This window comes from Gopherus evgoodei, unplaced genomic scaffold (assembly GCF_007399415.2).
Source record: "Gopherus evgoodei ecotype Sinaloan lineage unplaced genomic scaffold, rGopEvg1_v1.p scaffold_46_arrow_ctg1, whole genome shotgun sequence".
Lineage (NCBI taxonomy): Eukaryota > Metazoa > Chordata > Testudines > Testudinidae > Gopherus > Gopherus evgoodei.
In genome coordinates this window covers 1071995-1091566 of record NW_022060067.1, presented here as the reverse complement: position 1 = coordinate 1091566, position 19572 = coordinate 1071995, and the positions used below count along the sequence as shown (strand labels likewise).

The 19572-nt window shown below is 49.5% G+C and overlaps 1 protein-coding gene across 1 annotated transcript in view; it reads left to right on the top strand.

Annotated features, from left to right (window-relative positions):
* Positions 1-268: 268 nt before the first annotated feature.
* The window catches only part of LOC115642835 (zinc finger protein 850-like), a 453819-nt gene continuing 434515 nt past the window's right edge, over positions 269-19572 (top strand). Inside the window, exons 1-3 of the mRNA XM_030546530.1 lie at positions 269-362; positions 1412-1525; positions 2869-4026. Of these exons, the coding sequence (XP_030402390.1) occupies positions 3375-4026 (652 nt within the window). The 5' untranslated portion in view covers positions 269-362; positions 1412-1525; positions 2869-3374. The remainder of the gene's footprint in view (positions 363-1411; positions 1526-2868; positions 4027-19572) is intronic.

The window sequence follows — 19572 nt, the reverse complement described above, 5'->3', positions numbered from 1 at the left end:
CATGGGGTTGTATCAGCCCCTGGCTAGTAGGTGTGTGATGGATCTGCAGGCAGAGACAAGGGGTCTCTCTTTGTTCTCTCACCGTGGTGCCCCTGGCTGCTCTCAGCAGTGTGGGGATAGGACTCTGCCGACTGTTTCTCTCTCAGAGCTTCCATTTGATTGGCTGCTTTCCCCCGTGAATAGTGGGGCTGTGAGTGGGGAGCAGGTATTGAGTGTTGGACTCTTGCTCTTTCAGGGGCCGGTGACCTTCGAGGAGGTGGCTGTGTATTTCACCAGGGAAGAGGGGGCTCTGCTGGACCCCACTCGCAGAGCCCTTTACAGAGACGTCATGCAGGAGAACTACGAGAAGGTGACCTTGCTGGGTAAGGATTCCCGTCCCCTCGGTTCTTAGAAGGGGAAATTAAAAGTTTAGGTTCACACCACTCTACAATGCCACCTCTGCTCTGCCTGATTTCAGGAGCGCACCGACATGCCAGTGACATACACACTAGCCCTCTCCCCTCCCCTGTTACAGAGCGCTCTGGGAACAGAGCAGTCCAGCAGAAAGTCTCACAGCTTCTCTTTGCTAAGATAATCGGGTTCATCTCCATCATAGCAAACAGAAGCTTCCTCCCCCTGGGCTGCTCTCCAGTACTGAACCTCCTGCACACAGACCAGCTGAGACTTGCAAAGTGTTACCACCCCTTTGCCCTCAACCTGAGTTTTCCTTGTGAGTCACTGCCTTCACTTACCCCTCACTAAGCCCCACAGATCACTCCAACATACGCCACCAGGGTGCTGACAATCCCCATGGCAAGAACACACCCTTGGGCACCTTTGCTGACAAAGCCTACAACACTCAGCACAGAAATGAGGCAGAATTGGCCCCCCAAGTTTCACATGCACCTCTCTGCGTAGCACAGGCACAGCTCTGCCCAGCTGCTGCAACCCATCCCTCCATCAGCCAGTCACAGCTACAGCTGGCCCAGTGCACACAGCTGGAGGCATGCGGATAGATGCTGGGATTCCCATCTGTGAACACAGCACAGACAGTGACACGTTCTCTTAGTCTTTCCTCGGATCGATTACGGGTTCGCAGCTTTGAAGGCCAGATGTGACTATTAGGTCATCTGCTCTGACGTCCTTTATACCACAGACCATAGAATTCATCCCGTTACTGCTGCATTGAGCTGAATACCTGAGTCCCTGTGGCAGTTTGTTAACCTTTGCACGGCCCACACAGAACCATCCTCAGTGGTTCTTGCCAGCTGCAGGGTTAAGGGTTGGGGGCAAAGTTAAGGTTGCATTGGAGGGGGGGCGTTTACATTAACTTCTCATTTCCTGGTTCGCAGAGGTTTAAGTTTAGTCACCATCTATACCAGAGGTGGGCAAAGTACCCTCCTGCCTCCCATGTTTTCTTTCCCTTGAGCAGGGTTTCCAGTTTCCAAACCCTCTGTGATCTCCCAGCTGGAAGGAGGGGAAGAGCCGTGGGTCCTGGATCTCCAGGGTTCAGAGGAAAACGAGATCCTGAGAAGTCCCTGGACAGGTGAGGAAACATTAAACCAACCCAGAAACTGTAAGTGCCTGAGAGAACCAGCTGGGATTCCCCACACAGACTCTGTGAGCTCAGGACAGTCCCCAGCAGATCTCACTCCTGGCTTCCTACAGATGGTGCTTGACACCTTGGCTGGAGCTGCCTCCCTTCCGACTGAGTGTTCGGATGGGGTGTGGGCAGGGCCGGTCTTGGGGAAATGGCACCCGGGGCAACTTGCATTTTGGTGTCCCTGGCTCCCGTAGGCATGGCACCCCCCCATTTCCTCTGTCCCCCATGGGCTCGACAGGCTCCCCACCCACCCTTCCCCCCAGCCCCTGCACTGTGCCCCCTTCGCTCCAAATACCTGCTCCCCCTTCACTCCTAACTTCTGCCCGCTCCAGCCCCTCCCAACACCTGCCCCTCCTGTGGCCCCTTCACCTCAACCCCTTCCTCTCCCTCATGTGCCCCTAATCCCAGGACTATGCCCCCTTCTCTCATACCCCCTGTGCCTCCCTCCTGCACCCTGATCCCCTGCGTGGTGCATACCCCTTCACCCCAAACCCTGCCCCCTACACCTCAACATCTGCCCCTTCCTGAGCCCCCAACCCCTGCACTGTGCCCCCTTTGTACCTAACACTTGCATCCTCCTGCACCCAAGTGGGGAACCTGACCTAGATGCACAAAGCAGCTGGCATTGCTGCTCGCTCCCCCACTGGACTGCTGCTTCCCTGCCCCAAGCAGCCGTGGGGGGCTGGGAGAGGGGAGCAAGGAGCGATGTCAGGGCTTCCTGCATCCAGGTCACTTTTCCTGCAGGCTGTGTAGGGGGAGGGCAGGAGAGCAGCTGCTCCTGATGTCTCAGCATAGCCCAGGTGGGGAAGTGACCTGCATGCAGGGAGCCCTGGTGTGTGTGTGTGTGGAGGAGAGGATATGAGGAGTGTGTGTGTGTTGATGGGAGTGTGTGAAGGACTGTGTGTGTGGAGAGGCCCCTCTGCTCTGGAGCAGTCACCTGGCTCTGACGGCTGGTCGTCCAACTACCCCCTGCAGCTCAGGTCTCTCCCACTCAGCCGCTTATCTGCCTCCCTGTGCCGTTTTCATCAGCCCAGCAAGCCTCTCGGCAGCAGGTCAGATGGGAATCCAAATCCTGCGCCCGGCACCCTTTTGGGTGGGGCATCCGTACGGCCCACCCTAAAGGCCGGTCCTGGGTGTGGAGCAGAATTGATCCCCTCCACTCTCCCCTATGGGGATGAGTTTGGGGGAATTCAGTCCCTGATTTTTATTGTCTGTCTCTCCAGCACTTACTCGGGTTTGCTCTCTGCCTTTCCATCCCCAATTCTGAGATTTCTCCTCCCTTCTAGCAGGTGATGAGGTGGTGAGGGAGAGTGAGGAGCAGAATCCTCACCAGGAAGATGCTGAGCTCGCCGAAGCGCATGGGGAATTACTGCGAAGATCCAAAGGGAGCGTGTCCAGCCCCCGTGATCAGGGAAAAGCTGATGAAAGTTACCAGAGACAAGAGAGAGAGCAGGGAAACCAGTCAGAGGAGAGAGTGGATGAACCCATTAATTGTCAGGGAACTCACAGGGACCTCAAGGAAACTACGTCCCTGGAGAAGATCTTCACGGAGAAGCAAGAGAATACGTGTAGTGAGTGTGGGAAAAACTTCAATTACCATTCAGGCCTTATTCGACATGAGATAATCTACACAAAAGAGAGACTCTACGAATGCTGTGAGTGTGGGAAAAGTTTCACTCAGAGATATACCCTTATCTCTCATCAGAGAATCCACACGGAAGAGTGACCCTACAAATGCTGCAAGTGCGGGCTAAGCTTCACTCAGAGATTAGCCCTTATCTCTCATCAGACAATGCACACGGGAGAGCGACCCTGCGAATGCTGCGAGTGTGGGAAAAGTTTCTCTTGGAGCTCAAACCTTACTATACATCAGCGGATCCACACAGGAGAGAGACCCTATGAATGCCGTGAGTGCGGGAAACGTTTCACTCACTTCTTCTCCCTTACCTCTCATCAGACAACGCACGTAGGAGACCGACCTTCTGAATGTTGTGAGTGTTGGAAAAGCTTCTCTCGGAGCTCAAACCTTACTATGCATCAGAGGATCCACACAGGAGAGAGACCCTATGAATGCCGTGAGTGCGGGAAACGTTTCACTCACTCCTCCTCCCTTATGTCTCATCAGACAATGCACACGGGAGAGCGACCCTACGAATGCTGCGAGTGTGGGAAAAGCTTCTCTCGGAGCTCAAACCTTACTATGCATCAGAGGATCCACACAGGAGAGAGACCCTATGAATGCAGTGACTGTGGGAAACGTTTCACTCACCTCTCCTCCCTTATCTCTCACCAGAGAGTCCACACGGGAGAGAGACCCTATGAATGCAGTGAGTGCGGGAAAAGCTTCTCTCGGAGCTCAACCCTTATTACACATTACAGAATCCACACCGGGCAGAGACCCTATGAATGCTGCGAGTGTGGGAAAAGCTTCGCTCATAGTTCAGGCCTTTCTAAACATCAGAGAATCCGTAAAGGAGATAAACTTCATAAAAACCTTCTCTAGAGCTGTCAGAAGATTTTTTTCTTTAATTCTTTTTACAGTTCCCAGGTAGTGAGTGTTAAGGCTCTTTGCAGCTTTTGCACATTGAGGTCCCTCAGCTCCCACACACAAGTTGCACACTTTTGAAGCTCATCCATCTTTGGGGTGGATCCTGTGGTCCTTTCTATCAACTCCATTGTCCTGCGAGTCATGGGAGTGGGTGTCCTTTCTATCAGGAATGTCATCACCCCAGGTGGGGGAGATGGGGAGTATCTTCAACCAGCTACATTGAGATAAAATCTACCTGGGTCTCATCACTGTGGTTGCCATGGAGTTAGCTAGCTTGAGTTCACTTTCCTGATGTAAAAAGACAGCTATTCTTGCAGTAAAGACATGGGCCATGGATAGTGGGTGGGGTTATCTAGCACATTTCCTCCTGATCTGACCTAACCACCGTCACATTTCCTTGTCTGAACAAACCTGGAGATTCACATTTATACTCCTCCCAGTGCAAAGTTATTGTTAGAGTTGCCATGTTCCTCTCTGAGGACAGATCGTCTCATTCCCAGTTGTTCTCACATTACCCTGGATTGTGCAGAACAGCAGTTACTTTGTTGACTTTTTTTCTCATGTAAAATATATTTAAATATGATGAAGAGCTGGAGCAGTGTCAGGGAAATAAGGGTCATTTCAGGCTCTGTGACACTGGAAGGAGATGGGGCGACTCAGAGATTCCGTCCTTCCCCATCACCCCAGAACTGTTACCTTGTGTCTGAGCCATGCAGAGTTCACCCCTTCATATTCCTTCACTTCCCAACGTGTCTGGTGAGGTCATGTTCTTGGCTGTCCATGCTTGGGAATGGTGCTTGGACGTCTTTGATCCTAAATCAGAGTCACTCTGGCAGGCAATGAAAGTGTCACAGACCTGGAAGGGGATTTCAAATGGATCCCAAGCACTGTTCAAATCCCCTTTTCCCTCTATTGGCAAAGCCACTTCTGGGAAGGTCGGCTGTTTTTTCCGCCCGTTCTGTAGGTGCTAAAACTTCTGTAAATAACACTAATGAGACAGCGCTGGGTGAAGCAGGTTTCAGTGGATCAGGGGAGAATTTCTCATCCTGATTCTGAGACATCAGATGTAACCTAGTCTGAAATTTCACTTTAAATTAAAATGAAAGTGTCTTCTACCTCTTTGTGATATGGGTTTTCTATCTTTCATGAAGGCTCCTTGGTCATATAACTGCATGTTAGTGTTGTTTGACAGATTGTAGCTCAGATTTATTGGGAAATTTCAGGCAAATGACCATCATTTTTTACTTTAGGTTTGTTTTTTCCCCTATCCCTGCATGATGACATGGAGAAAATTCAAATACAGTTCAGTCAACAGGAGAGAATACACATAGCTGGTGGACATATTATCAGAGAAACAGTCTGTTTTTAAATCTCCACTCTGAAAAGATGAACAGCAGCAGACCCCAAATGGTGCAACTGACGGAAGTAAGTGCACATGGTCACAGGGTAGTTCAATTGTTTAAGTCAATATTGTCTCAGATGATCCAGGGATAGAATTCCACAGCAAGTGACTTGGAACTAGGCAAAATGCCCAGGTATTTGGTTCCCAAGGTATTTGTGACCCAGTCCCTACAGGAGGTTACCTCTGAAGAGATCTCCTGGCTAATCCCAAAATTTGGGAAATGCTGTCTGTGATGAGGTGCATCAACCCTGCACTGGCACTGCTAGTGTTAACTGCACCCTGTGGGCTGAAGAGGCCACCCCCCCTCACCCTCTCTGGGCATGCTCCGAACTGGAGACGGAGTATAAAAGTATAGAAGTTATAGAAGTATGGAGTATAAAAGGGAGCAGCTCAGCTCAGCCTGGGTGGACTGAGGAGGAGAACAAACCTGTGTTGTTGGCTCCTACCAGGAAGCTGCTGGACCCCCAGGCTGCACCATCCAGCCACCCTGAGGCCTCTGCACACACTTAGTTGACGGCCAAAGATGTGACGATGGATTCCAGGACATTACCAACTCTGAACATAAGGGTGGGAAGTGACTGAGGGAACGGGACTGTTGCAGTGAGAGATCAAGCCTGGACACAGGAGTATTGTACTGAGGATTGAGTGGAATGAAATGTTATTCTCCTTCCTGTATGAGTGAAGGGCAGCAGAACATACCTAGTCCATCCTGATGGAGGGGTAGGTGAGTGAAGAATACCTTTTATTCGACTGCATAGAAGCAACTCAGGATGTCACCCTAAACCAGTGGTCCCCAAACTTTTCACATTGTGCCTTTTTATCCATGTCTGCGGCCCCTCGGAAGCCATGATCGAGAACCAGGGCTGGGAGTGGGGCCGTTGCTTGCTGGGGAGAGGGGTGCAGAAATAGGTAAGGGGGTCGCAGCTGGGCCAGGGGCTCAGGTTGAGGGTAGGGTGGGTGAAGAGCTGGGACAGAGTGAGACTGAGTGGTGCTCCCTCCCTGCCCTCCATGGGGGCTGGCTCGGGCCCTGAGGTGCCCCCCTGAACGTTCCTCTGTGCCCCCCTAGGAGTCATGCCCCACATTTTGGGGACCGCTGCCCTAAACTGACCCCTAGTCACTAAGCAGGGGCTAGTGATGCTAAAGCCCAGGGACAGGGAGCTTAGCCAGAGTGGAGCCTGCAGGTCACATCATGGGGGGTGGACACATGCTCCGTGCTCTGGAACAGCTCTGAACCAAACCCAGGCAGAGTCATCATCAGTGTGACACCCTCCAGGGGACGCTCTCACTAGGGGAAGCCTCCTTACCCTCAGCCCTCCTAGGACTGACCTTGGACTTTTCAGCACCCCTGTTCCACACCAGGAGCTTCCTGTAGTGAGTCACCTTAGCAGGACACCTGGGAAAGCCTTACACCCCTCACCCCAAAGGGGAGTCATGCACCCCCAACTTCCGCAATCACCAGTGACTCTCAGCCAGCGTTGTAAAACAGAAGGTTTATTAGTGGTCTGGAATCCAGCCTGGGAAAGTTCTGTGTTAGCACAGGAGGCAGGAAGATTCAGCAACGTCCATCTTGGGCAGACCCAGAACTCAGACCCTGGGCTCTCCCATCGAGTCCCCAAACCAGCAGACTCCATGCTTCCAACAGCCCAACTCAGCTAGGTCCTTTGTCCCTCTTCTGTCCTTTGTTCTGTTTCCTAGGCAACCTGCTCACCTGGCCTCCAGTTCTTTCTTTGTTCTCTGAAAGACATAAATCTACACCATGTAGAGGGCAAGCATAGGAGTCTATTACACGTAGCGCTGGCGGAATGTCCCCTCGCTTCTTAGGCTCAGAGACACTGCCAATTAATTGATTACAATTGAATATATAAACTTTCCATGGGCGGGGGAAAGTGACGGGGTAGGCAGTTCCACGCCCCGGGATAGGTTTTGTAGCAAGACAAGATAAGCACATTAGCCAGTGGTTAACAGGTCACATAATGCCTCCGCCCATGGTCTCAAGTTAGCAAGTTAACATTTCATTAATACTTTGATAAAATGTTATTAGTATAAAATATATAGGTTGAATTCTGATTTGGGGTCCATAGTAATCAAAGGATTGTCCAACAGGTACATTCCTAGGGGTTAAAGCAAAGAAACAGTGAAAGTATATGGCAATAAAGATTGTTTTCTGTGTGTCTGAAGGCAGGCATTGGTCCCTGGGAAGGGAGGTGGAAGGATGCTGTATCTTATACTGACATGTGCCAACTCTTCATAAACTCAAGCCTGGATCTGTGGGAAGAACATCTCCCTACAGAAGAAACAAACACAATAGGAACAGGGATTCTTTGTTCAATCTGCAACTCTGAATAAGACACAATTCTTTAGTTCTTAGCTCCAACACTGGCAACTTGCTGACCAGGCCTATCTTAGCAAGCAAGGCTTTCTGTTTACCCAGCTTTCTCTTAGCTGGTCACTATTTGCTAGGCCTCTGGTCCCTTGACCATACTCTGGACTTTGGGTCTGGAAAAGAGCTGGCACAATCCATAGACCAGGTTGTTATGCAAAATGCACATGGATTTGAACCCTTCACATACAGTAATAGCAAAATTCTTGGTTCAGGCTTGTAGCAGTGATGGAATAAACTGCAGGTTCAAATCAAGTCTCTGGAGTCCATCCACAGCTGGGATGGGTCATTCAGTCCTTTGTATAGAGATTCAGTTTGTAGCAAAGTCCCTCCAGAGGTATGAAGCAGGATTGAAGACAAGATGGAGATGAGGCATCAGCCTTTTATAGTCTCTTGCAGTGTGGTCTTTGTTTTCTTTGCCCCAGGGACACTCTATCCAGCACGTGGCATAGAAAAACCTTAGAGTTCTGTCCATAGGCAGGTCCCTGCATACCTTGCTGAGTCACAAGGCGTATCTGCCTTCTCTCAATGGGTCGATTGTATAGCTCATGGTCCTTAATGGGCCATCAGGCAGGCTAGGCAGAACTGACACCAACTTGTCTGGCTGGGGTGTTCCCCGGAAGCAGAGCACAAGTTTGAAATAGGGACAGCATAGAGCCAATATTCATAATGTCAACTACAAAAATGATACACATCTAGAGATAGCATAATTATAATCAGCCAATCAGAACCTCTCCATAGACCCCTTACACAACAACCTTTCTACAATTTTGGCTGCAAATATAGAACAGTGGCTGCAATGGTGATCTATACAGCTACAGATTGTGTCAATAACGTTACAGGAGGTGACACGGCATCAGTGAGACTGATATTGGAATACTGTCTCCAGTTTTGATGTCCTCATTTAAAACAGATGTTGTGAAATTGGAGCTGGGGCAGCAAAGAGCCACCAAATGTTCTGAGGGCTGGAGAAAAATGCCTTCTAGTGAGCTGTTGAAAGAGCTCAACCTGTTTAGCTTCTCAAAAGAAGATTGAAAGGTGATTTCATTGAAGTGTTGAAGTGCCTTAATGGAGAAAAAAGATTGGGTATTAAAGGGCTCTTTAATCGAGCAGAGAAAGGCATAACAAGACCCAATGGCTGGAAGGTGAAAAGAGAGAAATTCCTATTACAACTAAGGCACAAATATTCAACAGCGGGGATGATTCACCACAGGAACAAGCTACCAAGGAAAGTGGTGGATTCAGCATCTCTTGATGTCATTTAATGAAGACTAGATGCCTTTCTGGAATATGTTTGCCCCCAAAGTAGCTCTTGTGTCATACAGGAGGCCTGTGATATGCAGGGGGTCAGATTAGATGCTCTAATGGTCTCTTCCGGCCATAAAGTTGACTAATTTCTGAAAAACAGAGTGTAGCATTGGGAGCAGCGTCTGATGTTTTCCTGTCTAGCCAGCTTGCTGCCTAGAACGAACGCTCCTTGAGTGGGGTGATCCACAGGGAGTAGCTCAAACCTCCAAAGTGCCTGGCCAGGGGCAGGACATTGGCACAGCAAGGGAGGGGTGTGGCAGTGACATCACAAAGGGCTTTTGCAGGACCTCAGACTATTGGTCCAAGGTGGTGGGGAGGTGGTGACCTCACAGAGAGATGCTGACATCAGCCAGGCAGGACAGGGGCGAGGGGCCAGGGAAACCTCAGAGACCCCTGTGGCTTTGCTTCAGCAAGTCTCCTTCTCCAGGTCTCTCTTTGAGGACTGAGAGAGTATTTGGGTTCACGGACGTGAGCGCCAGGAGGAACCTCTTTCGAGTTTTCACCTTCCCTTGTAGTGATTTTACTAGAAAACAGCCGTCCCTGTTTAGAAGGTAAGAGCTTCCTCGAAGGAAGGGGTGTCGTGGGGGTGTCACAGGTCAGATGCCAATGCCCCGCTATAAGGAAGCTCCTGCCACCTGCTCTGTGTTTGCCGGGCGGGAGAGAGCAGCATCCACGGCAGAGATTTGCTCCTGGCTGCCGGAGCAGAGCAGCAGGCTCAGCTGTCAGAACTTCCTGGAGCTATGAAAGGGGAGGGCCCCATGGCTCTGTAGCAGAATGCAGGGCAGGTGAGTTCACGGTGGGCATTGTGGGATACTGGTGGAGGCCAGTTATGGTTATATAATGAGCGGCAGCATCTACACTGGCACTCTGTCCCTTTAAGTTTGCTACAAAAAGCTCTAGGCCTCTCATCAAAGTGGTTCTATTTTGTCACCAAAACAGGGCAGTTTTGTCACCAGATGTGGCATTGCAGTGTGTACACCAGTCACAAGCTGCCGACCGAGGGAGAGTTGCGTGTTTTTCACACACCTGAGCAATATAATTCTGGTGAAATAACTTTGTAGTGCAGACCTGGCCAAAGATTCTCTCACACTCTCTCTCTCTCTCTCTCTCTCTCTCTCTCTCTCACACACACACACACACACACACACACACACACACACACACACACAGAGACAGAGACAGAGACAGAGACAGACAGAGCTTGCAAGGAACACCTCATCTGCCCCTCCGCTTTGCAGAATCCAAAAACAAACAAAGCTTGTCAGGTCCTGATGGAGATGGCAGGGAGTCAGGTGTGGTCAGACAGTGTGTTTTAGTGATATACAGGCATAATGGCTTAGCTGGCTAAAGCACTTGCCTTGTATGTAGGAGATCCTGGGTTCAACTCCCAGTGGTTCCTAGGGGAGTGGCTTTTGGGGCACCTGGTGTTGGCTACTGTCAGAAGACAAGATTCAGAGCTAGATGGGCCTTTGGCCTAGCCCGGTGTGGTTTTTCTTATGGTGTAAATTATGCTCAGAGCCATTGATAAGAGAGTTGCTGAAAGTTTGGGAGATAAGAGCTGACAGGTCAGTGGTCTAGTCTCCTCACAGATGACCCCCTGCCTCTGAAACGGGCAGGTCTGAGCTCTCACAACAAATGCTCATTGTGGCTGCCAGAATCTGTGGGCAGCTCATTTAATTTGCATTGAGGGTTGAGTCCTGCTTTGTGCCCAGTGTGTGAGAATGAAAATCCTAAACTGCCCTTTGAAATAACGAAAGCAGCAGGACGTGTTATTGTCCCTGCCCCAAAGCAGGCAGACCAATGGAGAAATGCCATTGAGTCCAGGGTAATACTCCACTGCCATTTTACCTTTTTTGCTTGCTAAACTCCCTCTCAACCTTGTGGGGTCCCAGACCCCGGTATTGAGTCTGAGCCGAGACGTCTACACTGCAAATTTACCAGCCCACGGCCCAAGCCCCAGAAGCCTGAGCTGGCATGGGGCAGCTCTGGGTGTTTCATTGCAGTGTGCACATAGCCTAGCATTACATCTACACTGCCATTAACACACCCAAGTCACTATTCTCAAACGCTGGGTCAGCTGATTCAGGCGTCTGGGGCTTGTGCTGCAGGGTAATAAAATTACAGTGTAGACACTTGGGCTTGAGCCTGGCCTCCGAGACCCCACAAGGGGTGAGGGTCTCTGAGCCTGGGCTCCAGTCTGAGCCCAAATGTCTGCACTGCAGTTTTTAGCCTCACAACCTGAGCCCCAGGATCCCAAATCAGATCGTCCAGGCCAGTCGGCCACAGGGCTTTTATCTCAATATAGCTGCACTCTCAGGGTACGTCTACATTGCAATGCAAGCCCAGGGTTAGCAGAAGTCATGTCAGCAGCCCCAACACATAAACCTAAACCATGAGGAAAAGACCCACCCACAAATAAGTTGGGCAGTGTCCTTCTCCCTATGGTTCATAAGTCCAGCAACCAAAAGTCATTTAACATGAGCCATACCCTCTCTGCACCTGTCATAACCTTAGTCCCAGATTTGGACCTTAGCGTCCAAAATATGGGGGTTAGCATGAAAACCTCCAAGCTTAGTTACCAGCTTGGACCTGGTACTTGCTGCCACCACCCAAAAAATTAGAGTGTTTTGGGGCACTCTGGTCCCCCTGAAAAACCTTCCCTGGGGACCCCAAGACCCAAATCCCTTGAGTCTCACAACAAAGGGAAATAATCCTTTTTCCCTTCCCCCCTCCAGGTGCTCCTGGAGAGATACACAGACACAAGCTCTGTGAATCCAAACAGAGTGACTCCCCCTCTCCGTTCCCAGTCCTGGAAACAAAAAGGACTTTCCTATTCCCCAGAGGGAATGCAAAATCAGGCTAGCAAATTCAACACACACACCGATCTCCCCCCTGATTTCTTCCTCCCACCAATTCCCTGGTGAGTACAGACTCAATTTCCCTGAAGTAAAGAAAAACTCCAACAGGTCTTAAAAGAAAGCTTTATATAAAAAGAAAGAAAAATACATACAATTGGTCTCTCTGTATTAAGGTGACACAACACAGGGCCGATTGCTTAAAAGAATATTGAATAAACAGCCTTATTCAAAAAGAATACAAATCAAAGCACTCCAGCACTTATATTCATGCAAATACCAAAGAAAAGAAACCATATAACTTACTATCTGATCTCTTTGTCCTTACACTTAGAAACAGAAGATTAGAAAACAGAACTACTTCTCCAAAGCTCAGAAAAAGCAGGCAGACAGCAAACAAAGACCTCAGACACAAAATTCCCTCCACCCAAAGTTGAAAAAATCCGGTTTCCTGATTGGTCCTCTGGTCAGGTGCTTCAGGTGAAAGAGACATTAACCCTTAGCTATCTGTTTATGACACGCCCCCCAAATTGCAGACAGTGGGGAAGCTCACTGGCGGCGATTTCCTTCTAGAACTTGAAAATAAACAGATTAATACAACACATGCACCTTTACATATACTACTAAGTATATAACTAACAGACTTTTACATTTTAAGAACACTTTTTAACTACTGGATTCTGGGAAACTCTCACGGGAGAGTGCATCAGCAACTTTGTTAGAAGCTCCTGTGATGTGCTGAATTTCAAAATCAAAATCTTGGAGAGCTAAACTCCAACGAAGAAGTTTTTTGTTGTTCCCCTTGGCAGTATGAAGCCACTTTAGTGCAGCATGGTCAGTTTGTAGTTTGAACCGCCGTCCCCAAACATATGGGCGTAGCTTTTCCAGGGCGTACACAATGGCATAGCATTCCTTTTCACTGACTGACCAGTGACTTTCCCTCTCAGACAGTTTCTTGCTGAGAAACACGACAGGATGGAAGTTGTCATCTGTTGCTTCCTGCATGAGCACTGCTCCTATACCACGCTCAGATGCATCCGTGGTTACTAGGAATGGCTTGCCAAAGTCCGGGGCCCTGAGCACAGGGTCAGACATGAGCGTTGCCTTAAGTTGGGTAAAGGCTTTTTGACACTCATCAGTCCACTTAACGGCATTTGGCTGGGTCTTTTTGGTTAGGTCAGTCAATGGGGCAGCGATTTGGCTGTAGTGTGGTACAAATCGCCTGTAGTATCCGGCCAAGCCTAAGAAGGATTGGACCTGCTTCTTGGACCGTGGGACAGGCCACTTTTGGATAGCATCCACCTTGGCCTGTAGGGGGTTTATGGTTCCTCGACCCACCTGGTGCCCCAGGTAAGTCACTCTGTTTTGGCCTATTTGACACTTTTTGGCCTTAACAGTTAGTCCGGCCTGCCTGATGCGCTCAAAGACCTTTTCCAGGTGTAGTAGGTGTTCGGGCCAGGAGTCTGAAAAAATGGCCACATCATCGAGGTAGGCAACTGCAAATTCTCCCAGTCCAGCTAGTAGACCATCTACCAGCCTCTGGAAGGTGGCGGGTGCATTTCGAAGGCCGAAAGGAAGGACATTGAATTCATACACCCCCGCATGGGTGACGAATGCTGACCTCTCCTTGGCAGGTTCATCTAGCGGTACTTGCCAGTACCCCTTGGTTAAGTCTATTGTAGAGATGAACTGGGCATGTCCCAACTTCTCCAATAGCTCATCGGTGCGTGGCATTGGATAGTTGTCCGGACGAGTTACCGCATTTAGCTTACGGTAGTCCACGCAAAAGCGTATATCCCCATCTGGTTTGGGTATCAGAACCACTGGAGATGCCCATGCACTGGTAGATGAGCGGATTATACCCATCTGTAGCATGTTCTGGATCTCCCGTTCTATAGCAGCTTGGGCATGAGGAGACACCCGGTAGGGTGGGGTTCTGATTGGGTGAGCATTACCTGTATCAATGGAGTGGTATGCCCGTTCAGTCCGTCCTGGGGTGGCTGAGAACAATGGGGCGAAGCTAGTGCACAGCTCCTTGATTTGTTGCCACTGCAGACGTTCCAGGGTGGTTGAGAGTTTCACCTCTTCCACGCCACCGTCTTTTTTCCCGTCGTAGTAGACACCGTCAGGCCACTCAGCATCATCTCCCTGGACTGTAAACTGACAAACCTGTAAGTCTCTGGAATAGAAAGGCTTGAGAGAATTAACATGGTACACTTTAGGCTTTAGTGAGGAATTGGGAAATGCTATGAGGTAGTTTACAGTTCCCAGGCGCTCTTGGACCGTGAATGGCCCTTCCCATGATGCTTCCATCTTATGGGCCTGTTGCGCCTTCAAGACCATAACCTGGTCTCCTACCTTGAAGGAACGTTCTCTGGCATGTCTGTCATACCAGGCCTTTTGATCTTCCTGAGCATTCTTTAGGTTTTCTCTAGCAAGGGTTAAAGAGTGTCGGAGGGTGCTTTGTAGGTTGCTTACAAAGTCCAGAATGTTAGTTCCTGGAGAAGGCGTAAACCCCTCCCATTGCTGCTTCACCAACTGTAATGGCCCCTTAACCTCGTGACCATACACAAGTTCAAATGGTGAAAACCCTAAACTGGGATGTGGTACAGCCCTGTAGGCAAACAGCAACTGCTGCAACACTAGGTCCCAATTATTGGAGAATTCGTTGATGAATTTTCATATCATGGCCCCCAAAGTTCCATTGAACCTTTCCACCAGGCCATTGGTTTGATGGTGGTACGGGGTGGCAACCAAGTGATTCACCCCATGAGTTTCCAACAGTTTTTCCATGGTTCCTGCCAGGAAATTAGACCCTGAATCTGTAAGGATGTCGGAGGGCCATCCTACCCTGGCAAAGATGTCTGTTAAGGCCAGGCACACAGTGTTAGCCCTGGTGTTGCCTAGAGCGACTGCTTCTGGCCATCGGGTAGCAAAGTCCACTAAAGTCAGTACGTACTGCTTTCCTCTGGGGGTCTTCTTTGGGAAAGGACCCAGAATATCCACAGCTACTCGCTGAAATGGGACCTCAATTATGGGGAGTGGCTGGAGAGGGGCCTTGACCTGGTCTTGAGGCTTTCCCACTCTTTGGCATACCTCACAAGACCGGACATACTTGGCAACATCCTTGCCCATCCCCTCCCAGTGGAAGGACTTCCCCAACCGGTCCTTGGTTCTGTTCACCCCAGCATGGCTACTGGGATGATCATGGGCTAAGCTTAAGAGCTTCCCCCGGTACTTAGTTGGAACCACCAACTGTTTTTGCAGCTGCCATTCTTCCCGGTGTCCACCAGAAAGAATTTCCTTGTATAAAAGTCCTTGGTCTATAACAAACCGGGATCAATTTGAAGAGCTGATAGGCGGTGGGGTGCTCCGTGCCGCCGCCCAAGCTTTCTGAAGGCTGTCATCTGCTTCCTGCTCAGTCTGGAACTGTTCCCTTGAGACTGGGGTCACCAGTTCTTCCTCAGACTGTGGACTTGGGCTTGGTCCCTCTGGAAGCGATGTAGGTGATGGGGTTGTTTCCGTTGCTGGTGAACCTCTCTCCGCTGGTGCACCTGAGGGTATTTCAGGCTCTGGCTGAGCCTTTTGGGTATGGCTGTCTGTTGCTTCTGCCAGTTCTGGCTCACTGGCGCCCTCTGGCGTTGAGTTTGAAGATGTGGTTGCACTTGCTGGTGCTGGTTGCTGTTCCAGTTCCGGGCCTGGGACTGGAGATGCTGTGGCTGTTTCAGTGGTAGGCATGGAATCCGGGTCCACTACCTCTGTCTGGGTCTCTGGTAACACAGACGGGGCCTCTGTGGACAGCTCAGGAACAGGAATGGGTCTGGAAGCTTGCCTGGTTTGGCTACGTGTAACCATTCCCACTCTCTTGGCCCGCCTCACCTGGTTGGCCAAGTCTTCCCCCAGTAGCATGGGGATAGGATAATTGTCATAGATGGCAAAAGTCCACATTCCTGACCAGCCTTTGTACTGGACAGGCAGTTCAGCTGTAGGCAAGTCTACAGCTTGTGACATGAAGGGGTAAATTGTAACTTTGGCCTCTGGGTTGATGAATTTGGGGTCTACGAAGGATTGGTGGATAGCTGACACTTGTGCCCCCGTGTCTCTCCACGCAGTAACCTTCTTTCCGCCCACTCTCAAATTTTCCCTTCTCTCCAAGGGTATTTGAGAGGCATCCGGGCCTGGGGATCTTTGGTGTGATGGTGGTGTAATGAATTGCACTCGCATGGTGTTTTTGGGACAGTTGGCCTTGATATGTCCCAGTTCATTACACTTAAAGCATCTTCCATCTGATGGATCACTGGGCCGAGGTGAGTTACTGGAGACTGGTGAGGTGGAAGAGTAGGGTGTCTGTGGCTTTTCTTGGGTGGTATGTGGGGTCTTTGGCTGTCCTCGGTTGTAGGGTTTATTGTCTGTGTGCCCCCTGGGGTAATCGTTCCCCTTGACAGTAGCTTTCTTGCTTTCTGCCAGTTCCATCCATTTGGCTCCAATCTCCCCCGCCTCAGCGAGATCTTTGGGTTTTCCATCTTGTATGTACCGTGTGATGTCTTCAGGAACACCATCCAAGAACTGCTCCATTTGTATGAGGAGGTTCAGTTCTTCCAAGGTTTGAATGTTGTTTCCTGTTATCCAGGCCTCATAGTTTTTTGCAATGTAGTAGGCGTGTTTGGGAAATGACACTTCTGGTTTCCACTTTTGGGTTCTGAAACGCCGACGGGCATGATCTTGGGTTATCCCCATCCTGTATCTGGCCTTGGTTTGAAAAAGTTTATAGTCATTCATTTGCTGCTTAGGCATTTCAGCTGCCACCTCTGCTAAAGGTCCACTGAGTTGTGGCCTTAATTCTACCATGTACTGGTCTTCGGGGATGCTGTACCCAAGACAGGCTCTTTCAAAATTTTCCAAGAAGGCCTCGGTGTCATCACCTGCCTTGTAGGTGGGAAATTTCCTGTGCTGTGGAGCAATAGTTGGCGCCGGGTTGTTAGGGTTGGCTGGCACATGCAGCCCCGCTTTTGCCAAGTCCAGTTCATGTTTTCTCTGTTTTTCCTTCTCTTCATTCTCTTTTTGTTGTTTTTCCATTTCTTTTTGTTGTTTTTCCATTTCTCGGCGGTGGTCCGCCTCTTTGGCTGCCTGTTCTCTTTGGTAGGCTGCCTCTCTTTCTCTCTCTCTTATTTCCATCTCTGTTTGTTTTATTTCCAGTTGTCGCCTGTGTTCAGCTTCTCTGAATTGGTCTTCGGCCTCAATTTTTGCCTTAGTAGACATGGTTCCTGTTTTCTTGTGTTGGGGTGCCCTCCGGTGTTTCTCTTCTGAACTGCAGGCTCTCTGTTGCCTCCTGAAGTCTGCCTAGCAACAGTGCCTTTAGCTAATCTTCAATGTTAAGGAAACCTGAAAAACCACTTTATTTGCATTTATATAGTGCTGGTAATGACTCTCAATGGGAGTGCTATTGTGTGACAAAAGACTCGTGATAGCACCTTAACGACTTCTTGCTTAACATGCAAGCCACAAACTGCCAGAGAGAGCAGAAAAAAAAATTCTCTCTGGTTCCCTTTTAAAACCAAACTGTTTCTCTGTGCTAAAAAGCCCTTAGCACATAAAAGACAAATATAATATTCCTACTGGATTCTGGATTCTGTCTAGATCCCACCACTGCTACACCATGTCATAACCTTAGTCCCAGATTTGGACCTTAGCGTCCAAAATATGGGGGTTAGCATGAAAACCTCCAAGCTTAGTTACCAGCTTGGACCTGGTACTTGCTGCCACCACCCAAAAAATTAGAGTGTTTTGGGGCACTCTGGTCCCCCTGAAAAACCTTCCCTGGGGACCCCAAGACCCAAATCCCTTGAGTCTCACAACAAAGGGAAATAATCCTTTTTCCCTTCCCCCCTCCAGGTGCTCCTGGAGAGATACACAGACACAAGCTCTGTGAATCCAAACAGAGTGACTCCCCCTCTCCGTTCCCAGTCCTGGAAACAAAAAGGACTTTCCTATTCCCCAGAGGGAATGCAAAATCAGGCTAGCAAATTCAACACACACACCGATCTCCCCCCTGATTTCTTCCTCCCACCAATTCCCTGGTGAGTACAGACTCAATTTCCCTGAAGTAAAGAAAAACTCCAACAGGTCTTAAAAGAAAGCTTTATATAAAAAGAAAGAAAAATACATACAATTGGTCTCTCTGTATTAAGGTGACACAACACAGGGCCGATTGCTTAAAAGAATATTGAATAAACAGCCTTATTCAAAAAGAATACAAATCAAAGCACTCCAGCACTTATATTCATGCAAATACCAAAGAAAAGAAACCATATAACTTACTATCTGATCTCTTTGTCCTTACACTTAGAAACAGAAGATTAGAAAACAGAACTACTTCTCCAAAGCTCAGAAAAAGCAGGCAGACAGCAAACAAAGACCTCAGACACAAAATTCCCTCCACCCAAAGTTGAAAAAATCCGGTTTCCTGATTGGTCCTCTGGTCAGGTGCTTCAGGTGAAAGAGACATTAACCCTTAGCTATCTGTTTATGACAGCACCCCACTCACAGCTGTTGTCCTTAGTCAGTGCAAGCCCAGAGGTGCCTCTGTAGAGTTCATCTGCCATCCTGGGTGGAAAAGGGAGAAAATAAGAAGGCACCGTATTCACTACGTTGTCTATGGACTCACTCACCCCTCCACAGCCATGCTGTCCTAACGTTGGTCTAACACATAAATTTTACTATGAGCACTCAGGCCCTAGCCCACTTAGCTTTGGAACCAATGTCCCCTGCCTAGCGAGTGCTATTGAATTGAGGGTGAGTCCCTCCATCGGGGTCTGCCAAGCACAGTTCTACTGCCCTCGATTCACACAACAAGGACAACAACCCTTTATTTCTCCTGTCCCAATAACAAGGAGACTGGGAATCCAACACCAGCCAAAAGTGATCATTTTGGCAAGCAACCCAACATATTTCCAACATGCTGTAAAATCCACATGCAGACTCATACACGAAACCTTGCAAGAAAATCTTCCTGAGGGGGTCTGAAGCACCTGCTGCTGGGGGGAAGGAGGGAGCTGTGGGTTGGGATTGAGGGGCACTGGGAAAAGGAGGGGCTTGTGGATTGGGATTGAGGGGCACTGGGAATAGGAGGGGGCTGTGGATTGGGACAGAGGAGAAGGGTGAAGAGGAGCAGGCTTTGGTTGGGCGTGAGGAGCAGTGTGCATAGGAGGGACTGAGGGTTGGGACTGAGGGGCACTGGGCAAAGAGGGGACATGGGTTTAGGATGAAGAGCATCCACATTTGGGGATCCAGCAGGACGGGGAAGGCAGCAAGTGATTCTAATTCCTTTTGGATATTCTGTATATGTGTGTGTGCAGAGGAGGAACATGCTATATGCCCAGAGGCCTTTATTCCTCCATCCTGCAAGGACAGAGGGGCTGTCAGGAAGTTGTCCCTTCAAGCCCCCCCACCCCACCCCCCCACAAAGGCCCTTCTTAGGAAAGGCAAAATCCTGAAGAG